General features: G+C 40.7%; 1 protein-coding gene across 3 annotated transcripts in view; it reads right to left on the bottom strand.

Moving 5' to 3' along the window:
* Positions 1–27,076, bottom strand: part of rptor (regulatory associated protein of MTOR, complex 1) — a 152,387-nt gene that overhangs the window by 44,515 nt on the left and 80,796 nt on the right. For all 3 annotated transcript variants that reach the window (XM_079277759.1, XM_079277761.1, XM_079277760.1), the window contains exons 11-20: positions 22,290–22,365; positions 20,379–20,480; positions 13,275–13,358; positions 12,722–12,832; positions 11,477–11,551; positions 11,246–11,311; positions 8,251–8,442; positions 4,258–4,398; positions 3,197–3,317; positions 2,403–2,543 (exon numbers count right to left, since the gene is read on the bottom strand). In XM_079277759.1, the coding sequence (XP_079133885.1) occupies positions 2,403–2,543; positions 3,197–3,317; positions 4,258–4,398; positions 8,251–8,442; positions 11,246–11,311; positions 11,477–11,551; positions 12,722–12,832; positions 13,275–13,358; positions 20,379–20,480; positions 22,290–22,365 (1,109 nt within the window). The remainder of the gene's footprint in view (positions 1–2,402; positions 2,544–3,196; positions 3,318–4,257; positions 4,399–8,250; positions 8,443–11,245; positions 11,312–11,476; positions 11,552–12,721; positions 12,833–13,274; positions 13,359–20,378; positions 20,481–22,289; positions 22,366–27,076) is intronic.

Here is a 27,076-nt window from a genome sequence, read left to right as displayed (position 1 = left end):
AGTTCTCTTTTCATTAACTCGACTCGGTGAGTGAGCTGAGGTGCGTGGTTTATCACGGCATAAGTTACCGGCAGTTCGAAGACGACAGCGGTATATTTATGCATGATAGAACCAGCAATCAGGCTCCCTACCACATCGCACGCCGAAGCGTGATTCACTTCGAGTTCTCGCTCCTTTTTTCTCTTTCCTCCTCTCACGTAACACACACAGCTCCTAGCTCTACCCCTGGGGAACCTCGTTCGAACGAGCGCCTCACACACGTGCTGCATCGGCACACGTGAATTACGTACAGCAGCCCCATTCTGCCATTTTGTCCGGGTCACTCGACTCCGCCATCTTTGTAGTTTCTAGCTGTAGTTCTTACGGCCCCTCCCCTTTGGCCAGCGTCACTCGACGCCGCCATCTTTGTAGTCTCTAGCTGTAGTTGTAAGACTCCCCCTCCTTTTCACCCACAGACCCACACACACATACACACACACACCCACACAAACACAGACATACACTCTCATCCATTTTATTCATTCTTTAGTTTAGGCATATAAAATTGTATGATAACGTTTGTTGGTTGCAATATTAATTGATCTGATCATTTATTATTTTGATTTAATAAACTCTGTTATACTTTCAGGAGCAGTCGTCTGTGATTACTTGTGCATATGTATTTGATAAGACTGTATGTAGTAGCCTGTGCTCGAACTTAAAACCTTCACTGTCACTGAATGTATAGTCATACGCAGATTATTGACATTATGAGTGACTACTAATTATGAGACTTAGTTTTATCGTTTGGTTATTGGTCCCTGTTCGCAGGGTGGTGCCCCGTTTATATTAATAATCATTAATAATTGTTACATACATCAATAATTCTATTGATGTCAAGAATTCAGTTTCTTAAATGCTGATAACCCAAACACGCTCCTTTAGATCCCAACACTTCTTAAACATAAGCACTCAAGACTATTATAGAGAGATCGACGATAAAACAGGGATTCACCCATGCTCAAATCAGAGCATTTTGAACCCTGCTATGAAACTGCTCAAATTTGTAATTGAAAATTCTCTGGAGATATTAGCCAATTGAAGGCAAAATTTGTCACTTTTACTGTCAAAGTCCAATCAGTGTTGATGGTAAATGTAGTCCATTGAAGCAATAAACTCCTCAGAGTGGGCTATATTGACTCAGAAAGATGATTTTGAAAACTTTGTTGTCCTTCCTGCTTCCAGCGCTGTCATTTGATGCGACGGTGACATAGTTGGATGCAAGGAAGAACTACAGGCTGCTTTTTTTAGCTTGTATTTGTAGTCTTCGCTTCTGGGTAGACAGGGGGCACAAATGCTCCAAGTGCCGCTCAATAACAGAACTTTCTTGTACTTTTGCTTGAATTGAAAACTAGTTACATTTCCAACAGTGAAAATGTCATACCAAAATATGAGTGCAGAGGATGTTATGGACAAGGATACATTTTACCGTGTTTTAAATGACTTGGATATTCAGTCGTATTTATTTAAGCCAGAGTAACGGCAGAAGAACTGCAGCGGTGAAAGGCTGCGGCCGCATGAGTCGTGTGAGAGGATATGGCAGGTGGAGACCCTTCGGGCATCAGAAGCGGTTGTGTAATGCATCTTGGTACTGAGGAAATGATTGCGTCAATTGAGTACATTGACCATCGATACTGATTGGACATCCACAAAAAAGGTGGCGGATTTTCCTTTTTAAAAGGTTTTTGGAGTGTGAGGCGTTTATTGACAAAAATAAACTTAATTTAAGTAAAACTGACATGTTTAACTACATAACATTCCTTTTGATGGGTACCTCCTGAATGTAGATGTGCCCTCTACAGCTGCAAGTGTTACTTATTGTGTAGAGACATTTGAACTGAGGTGAAAGCAGATGGGGATTGTTTTGAGAAAGGGCCACGGTTCACCACTGAAGAGGGAGCATCATTTTGGAAGCCAAACATCTTGACCCTGCATATAACTAAATTGTGCACTTATAATAAACGGTCCATGTGTGTTCTGGCATTTATCTACATCACACAATTGTAAGACATGAGTGACAAGGATTGCTCGATTGGAATAAATAACACACCACAAACTGGCCAAATGGTCTGAATCTCTCTGCTGGTTGTAAAAAACCTTTATCTTATGTCTCAGGAATGGCAATGACAGAATGAATAAGTACGTCTGGGGACTGTTCGATCTACGGCTGAAAACCTTATGAAATGTGCTGATGGTCTCTCCTCGGATTCATTTCTGTCATTCAGCAGACTAAATTGTCTTCTTTGTCTTCATTCTATTCTCCTAGAAATTCATCAACATTTCTACTTCATCTTATTTATATCTCTCCCACCTGCCTTATTTTCTTCTTTGCTCCATTTCCCAGCACTCTCTCCCCCTCCTACCTTCTTCATTGAGGTTGAGGTTCTGCAGGCTCTTGTTCAGGTTGCGGGCAGTAGTAGCAGCTCGAATGTTGGTGTAGGAGTTGACCGATCGCAGGCGTGGGATGGCCGGGCTGTCTCTCACTGGAGTCAAGTTACCAGGCTCTGGACGTCAACACAGCAGAGTGTACATCAGATCAGAGGCAGGATGATCCCAAACAAATGAAAATAAATGTTCCTACGCTAAATTATTATTGTCCCATAGTTTTCAAAATATTTACATTTTGACCCCCTAAAAAACGATTTGCCTGCAATGCATTAATAGATGTTTCTGGAGACACAAGAAAAAGGGAGGTATGTCCAAGCTGTGCTATTAATGGGAAAGTAACATTTAAAAGTTAATTTTCTGCCCAGCACCAAATCCTGTTGTATTCCGTATTCCTAAAATCTGGTAACAATTTTAGGATATACTTTTGATTATGGCACCCTAAGTTTAAATGAGACGTGTACATGACAAGTACAGGACTCATCTCCTTGTTATAGATACGGGGTCGTGCAATTTAAGATTGTTCACTGTGTCCATTTGAGTCACATTATCCAAAACATATCCAGATTTAAATCCTCCTTGTGACTGATGTAAACTGTCTCCAACTACTCTGATTTGCATGTTTATGTCATGCCCTGATCTGCATATATTCTAAGGTTCTTAAAATCTCTCAGTGATGCTGACAACACACATTGAACCATTTAGAGGGCGGAAGTATTCTGTGTTTTTCATTGAGTTTTTTTTTGTCTGTTAGTGTTTGTGTCTGCAATACCTGCGGTGTTGGCCGGTGACGGCACTGTATAGTTCTTCTCCTCTTCTATAAACTGGAGGGCAACTGTACAGAAGTTGCTTTCATATTGGACCACCAGGTGACTCAGTGCTACTACCAGCTCCTGTCAAATGCATACGGAAAACAAAGCTCATTCAGTTTCACAGGTTTTGATTTTCTTTTACTTCGTGTCTTAATATCTTCAAGCCAAGCAGTATATTTCCAGGTACAATGGTGAAAAATGAGTAATACATCTCTTAGCAAAGGATCAATTACCAGTTGCGTCAGTGAGTCTGAGTGTGTGTCATCATGAAAACATATGGTCCTCGAGACAACTGCTGTAGTGGGAACTACCAACGGGGTGGTTTTGAGTACTTTACCAGGTGTTTCTATTACTGTCTCTGGATAGATTTTGTCACTATGATAGCGTTACAACCTTATAAAGTAACGGTGTCTGACTTTTGTCATTTGTAATTAAGATTAAGATGAGCTTGGATCAATTTGTAAACAGAGAGTCATGATGGACACTTGAAATAAATCCAAAGACCTGAAAGGCAAATTGTATTAGATCGTAATCCTTAGTTGGATACCCATACAGACAGTTGTATTCAGTAATAATAATGATTTTAAATTGAACTCTGACAATCATGAAGTGTAGAACATTCAGACATGAGAGATATTGATCCTCTCATCTAACTCAGAAAACATTTAAATAGACTTATTGCCCAAATTCTTTACTACTCCTTTAACAATGTCCTGAGGGCAACACGGCCGTTTGTTTGTTTTATTTAGATAATAATCTTGTCATCACTCAATATAGACCGTGCTGGGGAATTTAACTTTTTTCACTGCATCGAATAGCGAACAAATCATCTACCTGCAATGCAGTGGAGTGTAGTACTCATAGGACAAGGACAAGCTCACACTTATCAATTGTTTCCATATATTTTGGAGCCATAGTTTCTACTTGCCTCTGGCATTCTACTGGATTGTCTTAATGTGACATGCATATAATAAAATAATCAACTCTGTGTTTTATGTGAGTGTTATTGCGCTGCAGTGACCTTGCGGACCACAGGGCTGCCATCGTTGATGAGCTGGGCCAGCATCATGGCCACGTTGTGGTCGATGGTGGTGGAGTGATCCGTCCTCTCAGCAGAGTTTCCCACAAACGTCCCCAAAGCAAAGACAGCCGCACACCTCACCTGCAGTGGTTATTAAATTAAAACACAAGGTTAAAGCTTTTTTGATGGGGTTTGGATGTTTTGTCAGTCCGATCTTCCTTCATCGATGAACGGCTCTGCCCCTTTTAACAGTCTGAAGACAGTGTGTTCAGCAGACAACAAAAATGTTGAAAGTTTTAGAGGTAATTATGGTGCAATTTTCTTCCAATGTAACACTAGGAAATGCCCCGGAGATGATCGGTGCTCCGTGCTCCAGTGAGTTGCTTTTTCTCACTATAACTCATCACTTTCTCTGCCCGCTTCATTGGCTGTTTCATCCAAATTTGCCATCATACAGAAGACGTTTACCATCAGGGGACTGAACTGAACCAAATTACAGCACAATAATGAATATGATGAATATGTGGTTGTATTGTTTGTTGAGCCAAGAGAACACATTTTGTTTTTCATTGCAAGCACAAATATGAATGATCATCATCACCACTACTTTTTAATCATGCAATGAAGCTTCACCCAGATGTTGCTTTGATATGTTATGCTTCGCTCCAATTAAAAATGATCAGCTGAAACGTGTCAGATTAACATTTTTTTCCTGAAACCTGGAATAAAAAAAAAGTCATAAAATAATCCCTGTGACTTGAAACAAAATTAAAACAAAAGACTATAATACAAGAAAGCATCTTAATGTGCCAACTTCACTCAGGCAGTCTACTAACAGCCTTCAGTCAATTCTACCATCTACACCAAGATGTGTTGATTCAAATCTATGCTATTTTTAGAAGCCATGGTAGTGATATACAATATCTATCTATATATATATATATCTATATCTATATCTATATATCTATATCTATATATCTATATATCTATCTATATCTATATCTATCTATATATCTATATATATATATATAGATATATATTGTATATCACTACCATGGCTTCTAAAAATAGCATAGATTTGAATCAACACATCTTGGTGTAGATCAGGCATGTCCAAAGTCCGGCCCGCGGGCCAATCACGGCCCGAGGTCAGATTTTATACGGCCCGCGCCTTCTGTCTTAAAATGCATTATTTATGGCCCGCCAGCACAGTCAAAACGGAATGAATAAATCATACAAATTCAACATGCAATTCCTATTTTTATCTCATGGTGGCAGCACCACTCTGTAACTGTCTGGCTGTTTGAAATTGGCTCTGACCCTTGAACTGTCATGGCTACGGCAAGTAAAAAAAGGAAAGTCGATAATGAGGGCCGCCGCTTCCAGGAGAGGTGGAGATCGCAATATTTTTTTCACCGAAAACCGAAACAACTGTGTCTCCCTAATTTGTCATGAGACTGTTGCCTTGTTTAAGGAATATAATGTAAAGAGACACTACGAGACCAAACGTGCTAATGCTACAACAAGCTATCAGAGAGCGTCTGTGCTAGAAAAGTGAAGTAACTCCAAGATAACTTGGCCACACAGCAGCGGCCCCTTTCACATGAAAACATCATCAAAGTAAGCTGCGGAGTGGCCGTGGTAATTGCTAAACATGACAAACCTTTTACGGAATGTGAGGTTATCAAAGACTGTGTTATGAAAATAGCAGAAAACATTTGCCCCGAGAAGAAGACAGAGTTTGCTAATGTTTGCCTGGCTCGTAACACTGAAGAGCTATCATCAGATACGAAGAGACAACTTGATTTTTTTCGTGAGCCTGTTTCATGTGTGTTGAATTTAAATGTTAGACAACTTTTCATCACCCTCACTAAGTCATATTTAAGATTGTCTTGAGGTGAGAATATTGATCGGTTCCTATGTAATTAGCTTTTAGATGGCTTGTTCTTTGTTATCCGACTTTCAAGATGTGAAAGAAAGGCAGAATAGTTGTTGAGATGTGTTCAGACATGAATGCTTACATTTGGTTACATTGCTATTTGCTGTCATTGAAAATAAAATGATAAAATAACAATGTATGTATAGGCTACTTGTATTGTTTAAAATAATGTCAGCAGGGACTGTTGGCCCTTGGGCATTTTCACATTATCAAATTTGGCCCTCTTTGAAAAAAGTTTGGACACCCCTGGTGTAGATGGTAGAATTGACTGAAGGCTGTTAGTAGACTGCCTGAGTGAAGTTGGCACATTAAGATGCTATATCTATCCATCCATCCATCCATATATATATATATATATATATATATATATATATATATATATATATATATATATATATATATATATATGAAATACAGGTCATTGTGGTTCTGTACACCAACACAAATAACTTTAATACTGCAGCGTCTCCACAACCTGTATTGCATCTTCTCTTCTGTAAAATGTAAAACGTTTTTTGTGTGCAACAGTTCACATGTGTATATAGACAGTTGGAACGACGTAAATATTTTTGGAGGCATTTTATGCTTTTAACAACAAAATAAAAATCCCCTGACTGGACTCCAGGGCATCCCTGAACATTATGAACTTCACAAAAATTATATCTGTTGTATTTATGCAGGACTGTTGATGTGTTTATAATATTGTGCCTCATGAACATCTCTTTTTCATGAGAAAACTACTCAAGATAGCGGGATAAGAAAAGTTACCCCAATAAAAACATTACAAACAAGAAGCCGACAACCGTCACCCACTACATAAATATATACAATATAAACAAAATGGCATTTTAGTTTTAGTAAAAACCCACCTATATAAATGGATCCTTAAAATCAACTTGAATTCACCCAGAGTAAAAACCTCTGACAATTTCTAAACTAATTGGACATTGTTCCAGGTAGAATGGCAGCATAAAAGCGTTTCTCTTTTCTCTCGGTTCAGTGACATTAAGGTTGACAATGTGACACAGTGTGAATAGTCTCAATTGAACACCCAAGGACAAATTTAAAATCCAGTCAACACATACTCTGAAAACACCTAATGTAAAATAAATGTACAACCTGGAAATGCAGCTGAAAAAGTGCTGTGTGTGCGTGTGTGTGTATGTGCAGACCTCAGTTTCAACCCTACGGCCAAAGCAGCTGTCTTTCCAAGGGAAGGAGGAATTTACTTCTGGAAACAGATGTTCCTTGTAGGTGCATGTGTGTGTGTGAACACATGCAAATATGTGCCATGTCTGAGCAAGGGCACCAAGTGTCTGGGTGAACTTCAGACCAAACTCTGTCTCGCTGTCCCTCTGGTCCACACACGACCCAGTCAGATGTCTGCTCCATGTGTGTGTGGGGTTTGTGTGTGTCTTTTTCTGAACTGTATGCTCAGGTTAGACCTGCTTCGTATCTGGGAATACCAGAATGCATAGACATTTTCTCAGTGTATTTTTGGTCTTGTTTTGAATACAAAATAATATTGTGTTGTGTTTTTCTACCTGGACCCTATTTTGTCATTTTAAAGGATTTGCATCTTGATTTAACAAACATTTAATGTCAACTTTTTAAGATTGTGTAATGCGAATTAACAATGAATACATGACAAAAAAAAAAGAAAAAGGCAATAACATTTTTGTATTCTATTAGAACATTTTGGACATGCCCACAAACCATCAATTCTGGTTGAAGAGTCATGGTTTTGTTATTAAAGCCTCAAATGTGCAGTTTACATTTCTTTTAAAACTTTATATTTAAAGAGACCGTAAAGTGTGTTTGTGACCTGACAGCACATTATTGGGAGACACTTGGTAATGGGCAGCTACTTGGAAAAAATAACTACTGTATCTGTTCAGAAGAAGAATCTAAACAGGTACTCATTGATGACCACGTGCAACTTAATCATTTGCAATACAAGATATTCTTGAATTGCCCTTTCGTGAAAATGATCAAAAACATCTCCTCCTACTTTTTCAAATGTACTTGAACTCCGGTATGAACCTCTCTCTCACCTCAGGGATGGGATCCGACAGCAGAGTGTAGAGCTTCTCGTGGGCGCTGTCCCGAACTCCACACCAGCGTGCCGGGTCAAAGTTCTGCCAGATGCGGCCCAGGCAAATGGCCACCCACTGGCGGAGCAGGGGGTGGGGGTCCGACAGCTGCTCCAGGCAGTTGGCTATTAGATTGCCCTGCAGACAGGCCTCCTGGTGGAGGGAGAGTGAGGGGAGAAGGAGTGATACAAAATGAAGAGTGTGAGAGATCAGTTGTCCATACGTGCACTTTTTACTTTCAGATTTTAAATGGGGGGATGCCTACGTACATTCAAGACATGTAAGAGGATTTTAAGGACTGTGAGGTATGAAGTAATAGTAACAGTGGCAAGGCCATTTGAACAAGGCATAATTTCCCATGAGTCACCACCTATTAAAAACACGCTGGTCTTATTAAAACTGTGGTAGTCAAAACTGACCTGCCAGTATTCCATTTTTAATAAATGACAATATGTGCATCAGTCTTCAGTCTGAAGCATCCTGAGCAGCACAGAGGCTCCAGGCTTAGACTTGTACTTGACTTGTACATCATTAGTCAGTTAATTATCTCCAACCTGTAACCTCACACTGTGATGGACAAAAAGATGATGAGATGTGCAGCAGTACGACTTCATTCCTTTGAACCCCTTCAGCCCTTTTTTTTGTGAACAAAAGGTAATTGGTCCATCAAGGTTTGAGGCAGTCTCAAGTCCTCTATTCAAAATCCTCTTAAAACTTTATTTTTGATTGAATCGTTTTGTGCAGAGCAATAACAGGGACTCTTCTGCTTTTCTGTGTCCTTTGTGGTTCTTCTTTTCATGATGAAACAAAAAGACTGTAAAGGAGGAGAAACTTTGTGAAAAGTAAAACAATGTGTCTGCAAAGCATTACAAAAATAAAGGCCTGGTTGAAATTAACTGTAATACAAATGGCTCACATGGTAAAGTCAGCATCATGTATATGTTAACGGTATTAATTCCATTAGTACAACCACAGAGTACGCTGTCATCACTCCGATTCTCTTTGCTTCTCTTTTGAACAGACTTACTTTTTAATTCCAATCACTTCTATTTTGCCGTTATTTTGTTCTACTGACAATAAAACACACTTCCTGTGTATGTTTCACATAAAAAAAGGAGGTTTTACATTATGAGACACTGAGGCTTTTACTGTGGAAAATGAGGTGATGTGTTTAATTATTTTTCAAAATCTATGTTTAACTATTCTCAATAAATTGAATACTACCAGTTAAAGTTTCATATTAAAAGCATGACAGAAAAGTCAGGTAACTGGAAAACATTGTACAGGAAGGGTTGGTTTTCATTGGTTAATTTATTTCAGGCTGTTCCACCTGACCATCTTTTTCAATCTGTGTTAAACGACTCAGTAAACTCAATGCAGAAGTAGTTCACATCCAAAGCATACCAGGAAAGGGAGGCAACAATCAACTGTAAATCTTTACCACTGTAAACAATGCGGAGGAAGTGTTGTGTATATTTGTTAATTAATTCCAGTCTGTTCCATTTAGCAGATTTCTTTATCCGTGTTAAGATGCTGTTAAGAAGCAACACTTCCTATGTAGATGCTTTATAGTAAAAACCTTGCAGTTGCTCCTTTTTCCTGTGTTGCAATGCCAAACACCTGCAAGCGTTCACTAACTTTAATTGAGAGTAGCTCATCACTGATCAAAAAAATTGAAAGTGGAATGAATGAAAGAGCAAAGTACGACATTCGTGCTGTGTGAATGTTTGCCTACAAAGTATTGAATGCATCAAGGCAACCAGTAAACATAGAGGAAGTGCATAACAAATATATACATACTTCTGGTCTGGTTTATTCTGCAGGGGACTTGAATAAAAGGCATTCATGGTAACCAGGACATTTTTTGTAAATCTAATTTCAGTGTGACAACATGTGAACATAAAAGCCTTTATCGCAACAACCCCGACCAACATGAACCACAACAAAAATACCTATTTTAGTGTGCTCAGAATCTGTCTTTGTCGACTACAGATCAAGAAGCCACAATCATTATCAGCACAGACACAATGTGCCTCCTCCACTTTCTTCATATGCAACAGATTGTTACTGCGCCATTCACTGCGCTCTGAGCGAGCCTCCCAGCTGAACTCCAGGAGCTGGAATATTAAGACGACAGTGGTCTGTGTGTATGTTTGCAACAACCTTACCGCAGTAATGAGTGCTGTTGTTGAAAGCGAGAGGGATAAATAATGGAGATGTGGAGCAGGCTGAGAGTCTCTGTAATGTTGGGAGCATCTATTATTTACAGGCCTTTGAGAGAGGCAGGAGCATTTAGGAACAGTGGTAGTGGAAGAAGAATAGCTGTTTCTGAGCTTGAGAGCACAAATAGCTGTTCTGATTTGTCACATTTATATAATGTTAAGTGACAGCAGTACTGTCAGGTGAATGAAGAAAGAATATGTCAGCCACATTACATTCAGAACTAGATAGAAAGATAACTGCAGAGAGCACCAGAGAAAAGGCAAAAGGGAGTAATGGTGGGATATTTCTTTGTGGAACGGTGTGTCAGTGCATGTGTGTGTGTAGTTCATGAAATAACAAGCTACATCATCCCAACACCCCTACGTGGACGTTTGATCAGCATCCGGCACAAAAGGCTTCTGGGATTGAACACAAGAGGCCAGGAACAGGCCACAGTGACACTTGCAGTGATAAAGTGTCACCATGGAGGTGGCTGGGATGGAAGTGGCGATTATTGAGGTGGCTCAACGTTGGTGAGAAAACTGCCACATAACAAATATCTCCTGGAAAAACACGATGGGCCATAAGAGTAATTTCTCAAAGTGATGTCTGGCCCCGGAAGAACCCGCTGAGGTACTGGTGAGGAAAGTAAATTAATAATTCGGTACATTCTCTCTTTGGGCTTCTAGCAAACAGACAGACAGCGGTTCAGAAATACACACATAACCAAACATGCTGAGACACACATCCGTACCTGCCCTGTGTTGTAGCTGTTGACGATAACAGCCAATATGAAGACAGCCATGGTTCGATGCTCAGCCTGTAACAAAGAAAAGAACTGTGAGATCATATCTTATGTCAGTGTGTCTACTGTCTGAAGATGTTCTGTTCAACTCATTTCAGTTCATTAAGTTCAGCTAAGTGTCAAAACCAAAAGAAAAGAAGAGATATATGCCTTTATATTACATTCATGGTGGACACTCACTGGCATGTAACTGTCAGCTAACACTGACAGGAAGTACTTGTGTCCGTTGTCTTTCACCAGGTCAGCTTGACATGACTGCAGAGACAGATAGGGAGCGAGAGCGGAGAGGAGACAAAGAAGAGGGTTCACTCTATTGCAGATGTTGCGTAAGGTCAGTTTCCACTCATACAGCATGTCATAGGGAGTATTTGTTCCCATAGTGGCACCTCCAAACCATGAATGCAGACTAATGTCGCACTGTTGAGTGTTTTTAGTGAAAATTCGCTGTAAAGCTGTTTGTGAAAATAAAATTGAAGTGTAAGAATCAAGATGTGTATAATTCAGAATAATTGAACTTAAAAAAATGATGTGATTTACTCCTGCATGCTCTTGGATTTATTCATGTTTTTCAGTGTGCTGCAATATGAAATATCACTCGCAGTTACACAAAGGAAGTGGAATGCAAATTATTCTTTTTAATAAAAAACATTAAAGGGATAGTTTGGATTGTTTTAAATGGGCTTGTATGCCCCCAGTTTGGAGAAACAGACATGTATACCAGCACAGGAGCAAAGCAATGTACTGCTGTGAAAGGGGGCAGCAAAACGTATTTTAGCCCCCTCAACAAAACGCACACCGGAAAAAATCATGAACAGATTAAGTGTACGCTGTATTTACAATATTTTCACAGCTTTACATCGCCATCAGACAGGCCTTTCCAACAGGGAACTGAAGCCTGGAGGCGTGCCGACTGTAGATATCAAAAATCTGAAATATCCCTTTAAGTTTAACATAGTAATTTAAATGATATGAAGATTTTAAATAATTTATAACGATTCAGATTTTCTTTCTAACACATGTAATTGACAGTAATGCTGTAGGACCATGCTGGAACTGTGCCGAAAGATAATATCAACCGTCCTGAAGTCAGTGTAAACCGTCAAAAATACTTAATGTTATCGTTTTACTTTTTTATTGTCATCTAAAGTTGTTATTTGCAGAAAAAATGCAATTCAAATGAATAGGATTATTTAAATACTTCTCAAGGTAAACCATCCGGTTTTGATCGGCTTCCGATCGATCAGTGCATCTCTACCAAATACATTGTTTTCCTTTATTTCTTGTGTTGTCAACTATGTGCAACAGAATTTATATAACAGTAAACTTGTGACGTAAAAAAGCTGATGAAACAAAAAAGACAATACGGGTTTTGAAAAGATGAGGCAGCATGATTTTAATTGTTGTGAGTGTTTTTACATAACTTACACTGTCTACGGCGAGGATTTTAGCCCAGATGAAAACCAGCAGAGGCCGCAGCTCTCTAGCTGAGCTCTGGAGCAGCTTTAATACGTAGGGGAAGATCCCCACAGACAGGGCCTGGAAACACACACACACACACACACACACACACACACACACACACACACACACACACACACACACACACACACACACACACACACACACACACACACACACACACACACACACACACACACACACACACACACACACACACACACACACACACACACACACACACACACACACACACACACACAGCACTGATGTTAATAAAGCAGTATTGATACTTCAGTTCATGATCCAGGCCTTGCGGCTGAATGTGTTTGGCCACCAAGACACACTGTTGGTCTGAAATGTGTAACTAAAGTGTGTAACTAATAAGTGCAGATCAGTAGCATTATTCTGGTTTGCCCCAGCTTTAATGTCTGTTGTTGTGTTATTGTTATGGAAGAAGTAGAGAGTTATTTTGAACAAATTACATTAAAAAAAGACAGGGACACTATATCGAACGTACCAGACTGACGGCCCAGGGACCAAGATCCAGAAACCGTCCGAGCAGGTCTAGTGCTCGCAGCCGATGAACCTGACTAAGGAGGACCTGAAAGAGAGCAGAGGTCAGAGGTCAACTGTTGTTGGGGTCTGACCAAATGGCTTCAATATGTGCTGTGGACAAAGAGAATCAGGCCTGCACTTTTTCAAGCAAAGGTTTCATCCTGATTTGTAGTTTGATAAGAGCAAAGGAATTTCACACTAGGGTGTAAATTTCCCCCCCCCCCCAAAAAACCATGGTAACCTGAATGCACCGCTGCAATCTCATTGGCCGAGAGCCAAGAGACTCCAGGACCCCTGTGGTTCTGGAGCTGTTCTACAAAACTACCTGCAGCCCCCACCTCATGGCTTTTTCCAACATTCCCTCCGGGGTAGCAGGAGGCACGCAAACGCTCTCTTCGCCCGGACCCCCCGTCCAGGCCACAGAAGAACCAACTTTCCCCGCCAGCGCGACGCTGGCCACGAGGAAACAACGGCCCCTCAAACCCTGACAAGCTTCTTTTTCTTTTTGGTGCACACTCCGGCAGGAAGACGTCTAATCCTCTCCTGACCGATGATTACCGGGAGACGTACGGACCACGTCGTCTCAGCCGAAGTTAAACTGTCCTCCCTGCAGCGAGGATAGATCACGTCTGCGTTTCGCTCCAGAGCGAGCCACGCCACGACGGCCCGAAGCCGGCTCAAACGCCGCGCCGACCCGCAAGCTCCCCCTGTCCCCCTTCCCGACGAGGAAAACGGACCACGTTGCCACGAACACACTTCAACGTTGCAACGACAAGTAAGATTCTTGGCATCTGGGCATAGTTTATCTTAAATTAACGTAAGTTTAATTCAGGTCATTCATTTATATGTTGATATTCCCGTGTTTTGTGTGTTTAAGTTACTGTCGCGTGATATCGAGATATTGCGCAACTCCTCGCGGACGAGAGAAGCTCCGCTGTATTCGTGTATTAACTGCTATGACGGTTTATTTGGGATTATTTTCATTCATTGTCTTCCACTCCGTGTGGGAGTTTTCTCTTTTCATTAACTCGACTCTGTGAGTGAGCTGAGGTGCGTGGCTTATCACGGCATATGTTACCGGCAGTTCAAAGACGACAGCGGTATACTTATGCGTGATAGAACCATCGAACTCAGGCTCACTACAACGCGGACCGCACGCAGAAGTTTGATTCATGACCCCCACCTTTGCTCTCTCTTTCTTGTCTCTGCCCCTGGGGAAACCCCGTTCAAACGATCGCCTCACATCACGTGCTGCCCAGGCACACGTGATTACGTATAGCAGTCTCACCGCCATTTTGTCCGAGTCACTCGACTCCGCCATCTGGTGGTAGTTTAGCTGTAGTATCTTAAGGCCCCTCCCCTTTTGGCCAGCGTCACTCGACGCCGCCATCTTTGTAGTCTTTAGCGGTAGCTGTAAGACTCTCCTTCCTTTTCACCCACAGACCCACACACACACATACACACACACAGACATACACCCTCATCCATTTTATTCATTCTTTAGTTTAGGCATATAAAATTGTATGATAACGTTTGTTGGTTGCAATATTAATTGATTTGATCATTTATTATTTTGATTTAATAAACTCTGTTATACTTTAAGGAGCAGTCGTCTGTGATTACTTGTGCATATGTATTTGATGAACCTGTATGTAGTAGCCTGTGCTCGAACTTAAAACCTTCACTGTCACTGAATGTATAGTCATACGCAGACTATTGACATTATGAGTGACTACTAATTATGAGACTTAGTTTTATCGTTTGGTTATTGGTCCCTGTTCGCAGGGTGGTGCCCCGTTGTTATTAATAATCATTAATAATTGTTACATACATCAATAATTCTATTGATGTCAAGAATTCAGTTTCTTAAATGCTGATAACCCAAACACGCTCCTTTAGATCCCAACACTGTGCTGCCTCCAAACCAAGAGGAAGCCCGAGATTAAAGGAGGAAGGAGAGGAGGAGGAGGGGGAAGGAAGGACAGCAGGAGAAACTGCAGAGAGGTTGAGGAGGTGGAGTGAAACAGGTGGCTTTCACACCACTACCGGTCAAACACTGGCACCAGGTCGCACTTGTTTACTTTGCAAGTGTGTGCACAAGCATACATGTGTGGGCGATTGGGTGCGTCCTTGGCTGACATTTCACTTGGCTTCTTAAGAAGACACATGCTTAGCTCAATACAATAGCGCATGCATGCACATTTTGGTTTACGTGTGAGAGGGATGCCAAATGGAATCACGATGTAACAGTTTTGGCCAAGGAGAACTATTTTAAGGAGGCATATGGTATATGCTAAAAATGTATATGTACGTGTGTGTGTGTAGTTTATGCAGCATTAAGCTCAGTGCAGCAAAGAGTCTGTGTGAGGGCTGGACACCAGTCCACACCCATGTGACTGTCCCACAGTGTGTGTGGGAACAACCATATGGAGCAATACAGGTCCACACACACAATGTATTATCAGTATTATCCGTGACTTTAATCTGGTGTGCGTGACCACACAAACAGGAGGAGGCCGGGGGAAGACCGGCCCAGGGTTACCTCCTGCTCTAAAGGAGAGCGTGGGAACATGCACCTTTGTGTGTGTGACGTAGGTGTGTGCTCTACAACACTTTGTTTCCACCTGTTCTGAAGTCATAAACAGGAGAGAAAACAATTTCAATCAGACTTAGAATATGGATCGCCTTTTTTTTTTCTCTCCCCACTTGCCTCTTAGGTCTTCTGTAGATTTGGCACAGATGTCAGTGAATATTTTCCACACAGTCACACACACATCAGCACATTTTCTGCACATGATTAAATTAGTACATTAACATATATGTTCATTACATCATAATAGGGCTGAGTATCCCTGAGCAATGCTGCAATATTAAAAACGCGTATGAATGCATGTGTGTGAATATTTGTCTCAATTCCTTATCCGCGTAACACCTTGACTGCAATCTCCTTTGGTGTGTGTATGAGCACACGACACACACCGTCATGTTGTTATACGATTCATGCCTCAATCACGTCACGGAGGCCTAATGCCGTGTGAGTGTGCCGCTGTTACCGTAACATCATAATTAATGACACGTTGTAATCCCTTTGCAAAATCGGTTAATCCTTCCTGGATGAAATGCCTGTTGTCAAGACAACGCCGCACCGTATCTCTCATCCCCGAGCTTCGTTGTCCTCCCTTTGCTCATTTCATTAAAGAGCATTATTGATGGACTACTCTCTGTTGCCCATTTCGTTTTGCTCATTGCATCTTTCAAATGGAGCCAGATTATATATTTTGGCAATAAATCGTAAATCCTCCAAGAATACCCTCCTTTTTTAAACTTCATTCTTATGCAACTGTGTGCTTAATAGGGTATAAAACCTGTTTATGTGTCCATCCGTTACATCAGAGAGCATGAAGGAGCCTTGAGATTACTCTGCCCTCACGGTGTAAAGCTGCATAGTGTTGCGTAATCTTAAAGGCTATTGCTGCTTTGCTTCCTCTCTCGCTCTTCAAATCCACAACTGCACACACACACACACGCCTTCACACCCCATCCAGCGCTCCCCGATCAGTCTGCCTTTTCCTCTGCTTTTAACGGGTCCCGACAGAACTGCTGTATGGACGGACTGCAGCTCGAAGTGCGCTGAGTAAGCAGGAAATTAACATCCAACACGGACAGCGGCACACCACCACCAGGCTGCAATATAATGCAACACCACAACTGTACAACCCCACGGGGTGTTGGTGATGGTAAGAGGAGGAGGAAAAGGGAGGCAACTGCTGTAGCTCAACAGCTAAAGTATGTGGCAATTAAAGCATCCCAAACTAATTTAACAGCAGTCACTGTTCTTGTCATAGGTTTTGTTGCAGTGTTGTAATGAAGAAAATAGACCTGCAAATGTTTACAGCAAGGATTTTGCAGTACATAGCTCACTTTTCTACTGGAAGACCTAAAGTGGAAACTTGCAGTAATAAAGGAGAGGGATGAGGATAAAGAAAGAAAGGACGCTCACATCACCTGGTTGGTGATGTGAGCGAGGTAAGGCTACTGACAGAGCACAACAGAATAGTGTGAATACTGACAAACATAATGATACGAAACAGAGATATGAGACATATGAAACAGCTGGGCATTCTTTTCATTTTCTTTAATCAAATGTGTTTTTTCTGTATTTCATATTTACTCTCTACAATTCACTTTAGTTTGTGTCTTTTGGTTTTATGGAGATCTGTAATCAGGGTTCCTAAAGCCATCAATATTGACTACGACTAAAAATGTTTTCATAGTGCACAGTGAATCATAATTATAATGCTGAATTACCATAGAAAATCACAGAATCAACAAGGATTGCTTTAGGATGGCTAAATTCTTCAGTGTTTGGTTCTCTGCTTTTATGCATGTTGAATCATTTTAGGCTGACACCCCCCTCTATATAGCCAACACCTCACTGATTTCAAAACCAGGCCGTGACCATGAGGGGGTCTCATCATATCGCCCAATTCCGCCCCTATTGAAACCAAAGTTCTATTACTACACAAAATATGTCTCGCCCTTTTGCAAAGGCCATCCTCTCTTCACATGTCTGTTTCATCTTTGAACCTTTGGCTGCTAGCATCAGACAGAACCCTTGAATACCTCCCATCGACATGTACTGATAAAAACATCACCTTTTGCTATACGCTGACGACATCCTTTTTTACATCTCCAACCAATCAGTTGTTATTCTCATCTATAGCGTTTGTTTGAATAAAAACTCAATTCAAATTATTAGGAATAAATCATTGTATTTTTAATCAAATATTTGCTCCAATTATAAAATTTAATTTCATTCATGTTTCTCCTCAAAACCAAATTTTAGATGATAAGATTTGAACACACCACGATAATGTTATAATTTACCTTCACTCAATAGCCATTTTTACTGAACAGAGCTTGAAAACATCAATCAAACCTCTGTTAACAGCCGTTAGCTCCATTATTTAGTCAAGCAGGACTGTGCTGCCCAGCGGTATCTCGCTCTCCTCCTGGCCTGAATGATATTGGTTTTTTTCCTCACTTGGAAAGAGAAAGGTTTCGGTAACATATGTGACCTATATTTTTAATATATCATTTGTACAGTTAGGAGCTATTTACAATATCCCTAACATCCTAAAAGTTTTCAAAGTTGATTTAAAAGGTATTATTATTGTAATTTGTGACGATGTCAGGAAGCATATGCCTATCTTTGAAACCTTAAACGAGCATGAGTCCCTTTAAGCCTTAAATATAGCCTTAAATATATTTGATCCTGTTACTCCCGGGTCGGGAGTTAAAAAAAAAAAAAAATGAGATGCTGTTGACCACATCAGGACTTAAACAGGCGTGAGCGGACGAGATGAATGTAGAAACAAAAGATGAGGTCCGGGACGAATGTTTAACGACAACGTCGGACATAGTCGTATACACTTTTCCAGGGAAAAGTTGCACTGTTTTCTTATTCATGTTTTATCGGTTTGTAATGAATGTAAGTCTATGATCGGCAATTCTCTTTCCAGTCATGCAGTAAACTTTAGACATCTTGTAAAAGCACCTTTCATTGTTTCCCGGAGGCTTCTGGGAACCTGATCTGCTCACAGCCTAAAGTTCATCTTGTGAATGTGGAAAATGGACTCACATATGATTTGTGGTTGAGAGAAATGGCAAAAATAATAAAATCTATTTTTTTCGAAGATTAAAGTGTTATATTTACAAGAAGAAAATTCAAATCACTAAGTTGTTTTCTTCTGATAGGCCCAATTCACTGCAATGTCTCTTCAAAGTCAAGATGCTTCGGATAATATAATGATTCTGAGCTAGCATCACACGTTTTTCCTTATTGCTGAATCTGATTACAAGATATCATTTGATTAGGTTATCCACTGCAGGAATCATGTGATGAAGTTGAACATTGCAAAGTGAAGCGATGACAAAACCTCCCACTATTTTCCCACATTTGTATCTTGAAAATGTATGACATCTTAATGTCAGTGAGAATTCAAGGTTTTTTTCATGTAAATTTGTGAGCTTTAATCTCTTTTCATGGAATATTTTCCCCCTACCCCGCCTCTACAAAATATGTTTATACCTACAATGGCCCGAGTTCACCATCATAGATATCTGACGATTATAATCCATCCATCCATTTGCTTCCACTTATCTGGGGCCATGTTGCATGGGCAGCAGGGTTAGGAGGGTGTTCCAGACATCCCTCCCCCAGCACCGCTTTCCAGCTCCTCCTGGGGAACAGCGAGGAGTTCCCTGGCCAGACGAGATATGTAATCTCTCCAGCGTGTTCTGGGTCTACCCCGGGGCCTCTTACCAGTTGGACGTGGCCGGAAAACCTCTAAAGGGAGACCTCCAGGAGGCATCCTGATCAGATGCCTGAACCACCGCAGCTGGCCCCTTTCAATGCGAAGGAGCAGCGGCTCTATTCTGAGCTCCTTCATCCTATCTCTAAGGCTGAGCCCAGCCACCCTACGAAGGAAGCTCATTTTGGCCGCTTATATCCACAATCTAATTCTTTTGGTCACTACCCAAAGCTCATGACCATAGGTGAGCGGCGGAAAGTAGATGGACTGGTGAATCGAGAGCTTTGCCTTCCAGCTCAGCTCCCTCTTCATCACAACGGTCTGATAAAGCGGCCACAGCACTAGGGACGCCGCACCGAACCGCCTGTTCATCTCACGCTCCATTCTACCCTCACTCGTGAACAACACCCCGAGATACTTGAACTCCCTTGCAACATGGAGCGTGCAATCCATCGTTTTCCGGCAGAGAACCACGGCCTCCAACTTGGAGGTACTGACTCATCTCGACCGCTTCACACTCGGCTGCAAACCGCCCCAGGTCACGTTCTGATTATAATCATTTTCTTTCAAGTTCACAGTTTATAATTCATTTTAAACATTCAAATATTAAAATTGTGATTGCTTTTTTCCCCCCTTTATCTCTTTGTAAGCTTTGCATTTATGTATTTACAGGTCATGCTAATGAAATGAAAATATAATAAAAGTGGAGAAAGAGACCGGAGGTTTGTGTGTGTGTGTGTGTGTGTTAGTACCTGCAGTACGATTGGGAGCTGCTCAGGAGGGTTTCTGTTCTCCACGCCCATTGTCAGCCACACCTGAAACGCTGTCAGCTGCTCCGCAAAGAAGGGACTGTGCTGTGGACACCAAACACACAGAAAATGATTTAAAGAATTTATCGTGCTTAGTCACTCTCTCTCTCTCTCTCTCACACACACACACACACAAGTGGTAATGAGAGCCAGTCTGCAGAGACTAGCTTATCCTTTCATGAGAGCTCTGACATAATGAGCTCAGAAGTGACACTGCATTGCAGTAACGACATCAATCCTGATCTATCATGATCACCTTCCTGCCCCCTCTCTCTGCTGCCATGGCAGTTTGCCTGATTGATTGGTTGCTGGCCGCAGAGTTTTTGATCACGCCGAGTGTTAATATTGCACTAGTTATTACAACAGCGTTGTATAGACTGTTGATTGATGTAGAGTGGGAAAATATCAACGCTTTGCAGCTGAATTGCTAAATTAATTTATGCATCATCAAACCAACACACTCACATACTCAGGGTTTCATAAAACAAGTGCTGTGTGGTGATAAATTGAGTTTAGAGATTGAGCTCCTGTTTTTAGAACGTCTCAGATAGTTGGTATTATGTTGCATTTTGGGATGGGAACTCTGTATTGATTCACTAAGCCGACTTGAAATCATCTTTAGTTGATGCTTTATGATACATAATGTTGTATTGGCATCTTTATTACAAAGAGCTTGTGCTTTACCGATTCATTTAAAACTCAATCCAGCATCTCTATTAACTTTAAATGAAAACATGAGTTAATCAGGGTTTCTGCAGGCTATATTAAGGAGCATATATGTTTTTCTGCATTTGATGCTTATTTTCAATTAGACTTTTTCTTGGAGTTTTTTATATCAATATGGCAGAAGAAGAAACAAAAACATCATTTAGGTTTAAGGGATAGTAAGGGTGCAGTGTTGCTAATACTCAATCGTCAAAAGAAGAACATAAAACTGAATCCGTAAAATCTACTGTTGACTGAAATCAGTTGTGACAAAGACCAAGAAAATGAGGTAAACAGTTGAAGCCCATCAGAGAAGGATTAAAGGCTCCTGAAAGATGGAGCAAGACAGAGAGGGAAGATCTCTTTTAGTGATCCACAGAGGCTCAATTACGGTGCCGGTAAGTGTTTTCGGTCCGAGAGCAGGAAAAAGGGGAGGAGGATAGAGGATGGAAAACTGCCCCCAGGGGAGCAATGGAGAAGATGCCCACCTCCGAGGGCCGGGCGGAGGAGAGAAAAGGCCCAGATAAAAGTGCTACATCAAGGAAAGCCACTCTGGTCACACTTTCTCTGTTGTCAGAGTTTTCTGATTACAAAGCACATGTTGGTGCTCTCTGGTCCGTCTAGCATCTGCTGAGTGCACAAGCTCACGCAGAAAAAATGTCTTCTGTTGACCCAGATATATTAAGTCATCATCAGTTCAATCAGCCTCCCGCGGCGTGTTTCCATTACACTCAGCATCTCCATCACAGTCCCCTGCCGTGTCAGTACATATAACAATAAACTGGCTGAAAGTGCAGGGGCCAGTGGTTTTAGCAACTATTTTTTATTTGGCACTTACACTTGAATTATTAGACCTGACGTTTCACAATGTTGTCCACTGGGAATGACTGTGTGTGCGTGTGTGTGACTGTGTGTGTTTGAGAGATTAGTAGAGATGCTGTAGATGCTGGTGGTGGAGAACTTGCAGTGCAAACAAGAACTGTCGATGTTTTCAGGCGTCGAGCGGTGGACAGGTCCAAGATAAGAGCCAACCATCAATGCTAGATAACCAGTAAACACTAATCCATTACAAAGGGAACAACTTTCCACCTTTCAAGAAAAGCTGAAACGGTCTGCAGGGTGGATTTTCTCTCACACACACACACTTACTCTGAAGGCAGTGCCCTCCTCAATGATGGTAGGCAGCTGAGAGAGGCATATGTCCACGGCCAGGTCCCACGCTTGCCTGTAGAGAGGTGACACACAGACTTCATCAAGATTACGACATTCATCATAAGGAATAACTTCAAAACCAGACACATTTGTTGCTATTATTTCATTATGATCCCAAAGAAACAGAAACAAATGCATTCCAGCACCATGACCCTTGGTCATGGCTTTCCCTTTCCCACTGTCATTCTCCTCAGCTCACGTTTGCTTCCTCGCATCTTCCCCGTGCACATACAGCTCTTTAAATTCCCAGTTCGAGGTCCTGGAGAGGGCAGCAAGAAGCCTTTAATCCAGGGGTCTCAAACTCCCGGCCCGCCACATCATTTTATGTGGCCCGCGAATTTTTTAAAAGTTCGACTTGTGAATAAAAATATCCCCATAGTCGAAGTTATGAGATAGAAAGTCATAACTATGATAGAAAGTCATAATTCTCAGATAGAAAGTCATAATGATGAGATACTTAAACATAGAAGCAGCTCTTTGGCTGGTTACTGTACATTTGACATGGAAATGTATTGTACATTGAAGACTACTTTAAACGTGGCTTCAAAACGCATGAAATACTTCATGTGGGATTGTGCAAACGCACCCTTGAAAGGATTTTAAACTTTGAACAAAGTTATTGTAATAACTTGTGTTTGATATTTGTCTTTGATATTTTCTTTAATAGTTTGATCTTTGATAGAGTAATGTGGGTTTATTAACCCTAAATTAAAAGGATTTCAGTTATAATAACAGAAATGTGCTTGAATATATTTTTACATTTATATAACTGTATGTACAATATTTTTACACTTGAATAATCAAATGCAGAGACAGTTATTTACCAATATATTAGGAGTAGGGGTATAGCGATACCGTGATACTGATGTGGCCCGGAGTGAAAATGAGTTTGAGACCCCTGCTTTAATCCCTTTCTAAACACCAGCGTTCTCTCATGGTCATCATATTTAATTCATGGGGTTATGTAACTTGTAACAAACCTTTTCACAGCTTTTCAAGTGCTTCCATCGTTCTCTCTTTCCTTCCACTTTCCTCGCTCTTTTTTCTTTCAGAACATTAAGCTCGGGGCCTCGATAGGGCTTTTGCCTCTCGGTTAGTATAAGTCAGGGTTTGAGTCACGTTCACAGAGTAGATGCACTAATGTGATGTGCATGTAATGTGATGCTGAATGAATGACATGGAGTTCACGCTGACTCTTTCTGTTGCTTAAACAGCTTTCCCCATAAGCTGGGAGCAATATAATAGAGTTTATTGGTGTTAAAGGAACAGTGTGTAATATTTAGGGGGATTAATTGACAGCATTGGAATAGAATATTCATAACTATGTATTAATTTGTGTATGACCCCCTGCTAAGAATCATAGTGTTTTCGTTTACATGGAGATGGTCCTCCTACACAGAGTCCGTCATCTTGCACCGCCATGTTTCTACAGCAGCCCAGAACGGACACTCGCTCTGGCGAGAGCCATTCGCGTTTTTCGTTATTTGAATCGGGATGCGTATCGAAACCCAGTATTGAACAGGCCCTGGTGCTAAATGTTACTGGTGTTTTTATTAGGACAGAGGACAGGAGGAATGTATTTGTTCTTCACACTTTATAGGATTCACTCAGACGTTTAGCAGCTGCTAGCTGCAGTGTACCCTGTCAATACTCGACCAATTTTTTAAAGTTGGTGTCCCCATTAGTTACTGACACCAAAAAAACATGAAAATAGGGTGAAATTTAATATTTAAAGCTACAATTGATCAACTGCTGTCACTCAATATATATCGAACACTGTGTGGCTGAAAAAAACATTGCTGTCTAACTGAAAAAGTAGACGGAAAGTTTACTCCATCAACCACTTAAACTGTTCTAAAAGTCAACAAAGAGACAATTAATTCCAGCAACTTGGAAGTTGTCATTTGGTACAAGTTCAGGCTAAATGGGAGAAATTATAAAGTCAGCTGCCACTGCAGCAGGTATTCCAGAAAAAAATGTCAACAGTGCAAAACAGACATTACTGCATTATTAAAAACAGGTGCTACTCTTTATGCAATGTTTTTGCTCCCATATAGAGGTTTGACTTTAGAGAAAATACACATTGGTTGAACCAAAGATTATCCAACAGATTTGAAGCAGAGATCACTGCTTGTATTTGTATTCATGTTGTATATCTTTTCATTGCATTAATCTTTAAAACACATTAAAGATGCATGCTACTTCTAGATGCAAGCCAGTGTAGCATTTTGTGTGATATTTTTGCTCTCTTTAACTTTTTTGTTGAGCATCTGCTCCAGGAAGTGCTTCTATACAGCATTGCGTCAAAATCACTAACATGCCAATTTACTGTATATAGTCTATGTGGTAGTTGTTGAGAGGGAAAGTAATTTACACACTGAAACCAGTAACCCTTTGGTAGGTTTATGGTGTGGGAACAAAATATGCAAGGGTGTGGTGGTTATACTCTTCCAATATTAGCTAAAGACTGATTAGAAAAGAAACAGATTCAAATATCTTCAATGCGGTCTGTGATGGTGCCCACATCATGTTGTGTTCTCTGGATTGACCACTGCCAAGCAAATGATTTCCTCTCTATAGCTGCTGATTCTGTGTCCATCCTTTAGTAAAATACCTTTTGTCACTCAGTCTTACTTTGTTCCATTGGTTTTACCTTTTATCACTTTGTACTCTTTAGGCCTGCATTTGTTATGTGTTGCATTTTATTCTTTTACAACACATATCCATCCGCATTGGAGTTTATGTAATCCAACGATGAGGAAACAGATAGAGCAGCCAAATCAGCAAAGACACGCTCACAGGGAGGAGGCTGCTGCACCATTCGTGATGACAGCATTAACTCGAATGAGCCTGCCAATACGAATGAGTAACTCATCACCAAAACCTGTCTGTCTTAGTGTGCATGGTGTGTGAGATGAGGGGACGGCCGATAACAGCGGAGTGTAGGGGACCAGTTGGTGGCTGACTAAGCTCTTTTCCCTGTTGCATGCAGAGTGGTGCAGCGACGCGCACACACAAACACACATAAAATAGATGCACACCCACACTTTAACTGCCCACAAGGGACTAATCAGCCTTGGCTTTATAAGCTCTCCGCTATTCTGCTCCATTTGAATAACAATTGCTGTTTGTGTTTGGGCACTAGCATCGATCAACGAGCCCCCAAATTGCTTAATACACCCTCTCCATACTCGTTTTTATCGTTCTCTCAGTCTTGTTTCCTACCCTCTTAAAACACCTCTCTGTCATTATTCTGTCCACCTTAATGCTGCATGTGCTGCTGTGAAACAAAGTGCAGCTCCCAATTTCTTTGGCGGTAAACACTGCAATATACCCACAATCTAAAATAATGGTTGAGAGCAAGAAAGAAAGACTATTGCTTGTTCAAGGAGTGTTCTTTATCACGAGTGATGTCAGGGTGTTACACAACAAGTCGCTCCTCGAGGCGAAGAGATCTTCTTTATTTATTTATTTGTTTTTTTTACAGGAGCCAGATAATGAGTGGGAGAGATGGAGGAATGCATTTATAGACAACCAAGAAGAGAAACAATCGATAGTGGGAGAATTATTTGCGCAACTAAAGGGAGATAGATGATGGGACAATGTTGGCTTTTCAGCACCTCTGTGTGTCTGTATACACATCTAGTGATGAGAATACATTGAGGTCAAATCAGGGAGATGGTAGTAAATTGTAAAACAGTGCAAGAACCTCTACGGAAGTGAAAAAAAAAAAGTCTGGTGATCCATTTTCTAAGTCTGATTTAAATGGTTTTCTCAGGTGAAAAGAAGTTGTTGCCAGCAAACCTTTCTAAGTGCCTTAAATCTGGGGTTGGCAATATTGGAGGAACCAGCAAGAGTATACCAGGTTTTTAAAGTATCCAACCAAAAAACCCAGCCTGGTGATGCCAACTCTTTTCCAATGAACGTAGCTAGCAGCACTAAAGACTCTAGCAGAATGACTGACAGCCCGTCCTTCAAAGCCACTCTCTAACATTATCATTATGAACGTAAACAATTAACTATTGTGCTAGCAGCTTGTGGAAGACTCCGGCAACAGGCAGTGAGGGCACGGCCAGAGTCCTTGCAGTTAGACAGGAAGGCAGCTAAGTGGACCTGTAGTCCATCCAACAATTTCATTCGGGACAAATTAAATGATTGGGGGGGCTTATTGCAGTCCTTCGACAGCAACAGACATCCAATTTCTTCCCCTTTTTTTGTCAGAGCATTAGATTTATTGATTGCTGTCGGGACGTAAATAAAATGTGAAAATGTATATATTTTTTTAAATATACATTACCAACCCTATCTTTAATTTTCCTATATCTTTGAAACAGGTGGGAACAAATAGTTTTGCCAGGACAATTTTTCAATTACTTTTTTTTCTATCTGTGAAAACAAACATATTTGCCAGGGAAATGTTTGTTTTTTCCCATCAGGATAATTGTTTCAAAGTGTTTGTTGTTGTAATAAAATGTTCCAGGTGAGTTTGTATGCACTCTAAACACAATGTACTGTAATTGTGTGTTAGCAACTTAAGTTGTTTTTTTTAGTTTTTTTTTTACAATTGAACAAAAAGTAACTGAAAAAATGTGAGCGTAAAAGTAACAGCACGGTAACTCTTAGATTTCTATTGTTTACTAATAAAAATATTATATTTTTTGTAGACTGGTACAGTTTTATATTTTGTTTATAAATCTTCCATGTCTACCACAGCTAGAGTTTAC

The sequence above is a fragment of the Melanostigma gelatinosum genome (assembly GCF_949748355.1).
Source record: "Melanostigma gelatinosum genome assembly, chromosome: 11".
Taxonomy (NCBI): domain Eukaryota; kingdom Metazoa; phylum Chordata; class Actinopteri; order Perciformes; family Zoarcidae; genus Melanostigma; species Melanostigma gelatinosum.
Note: the sequence above shows the minus strand (reverse complement) of the source record. Positions and strands in the feature narration are given on the sequence as shown.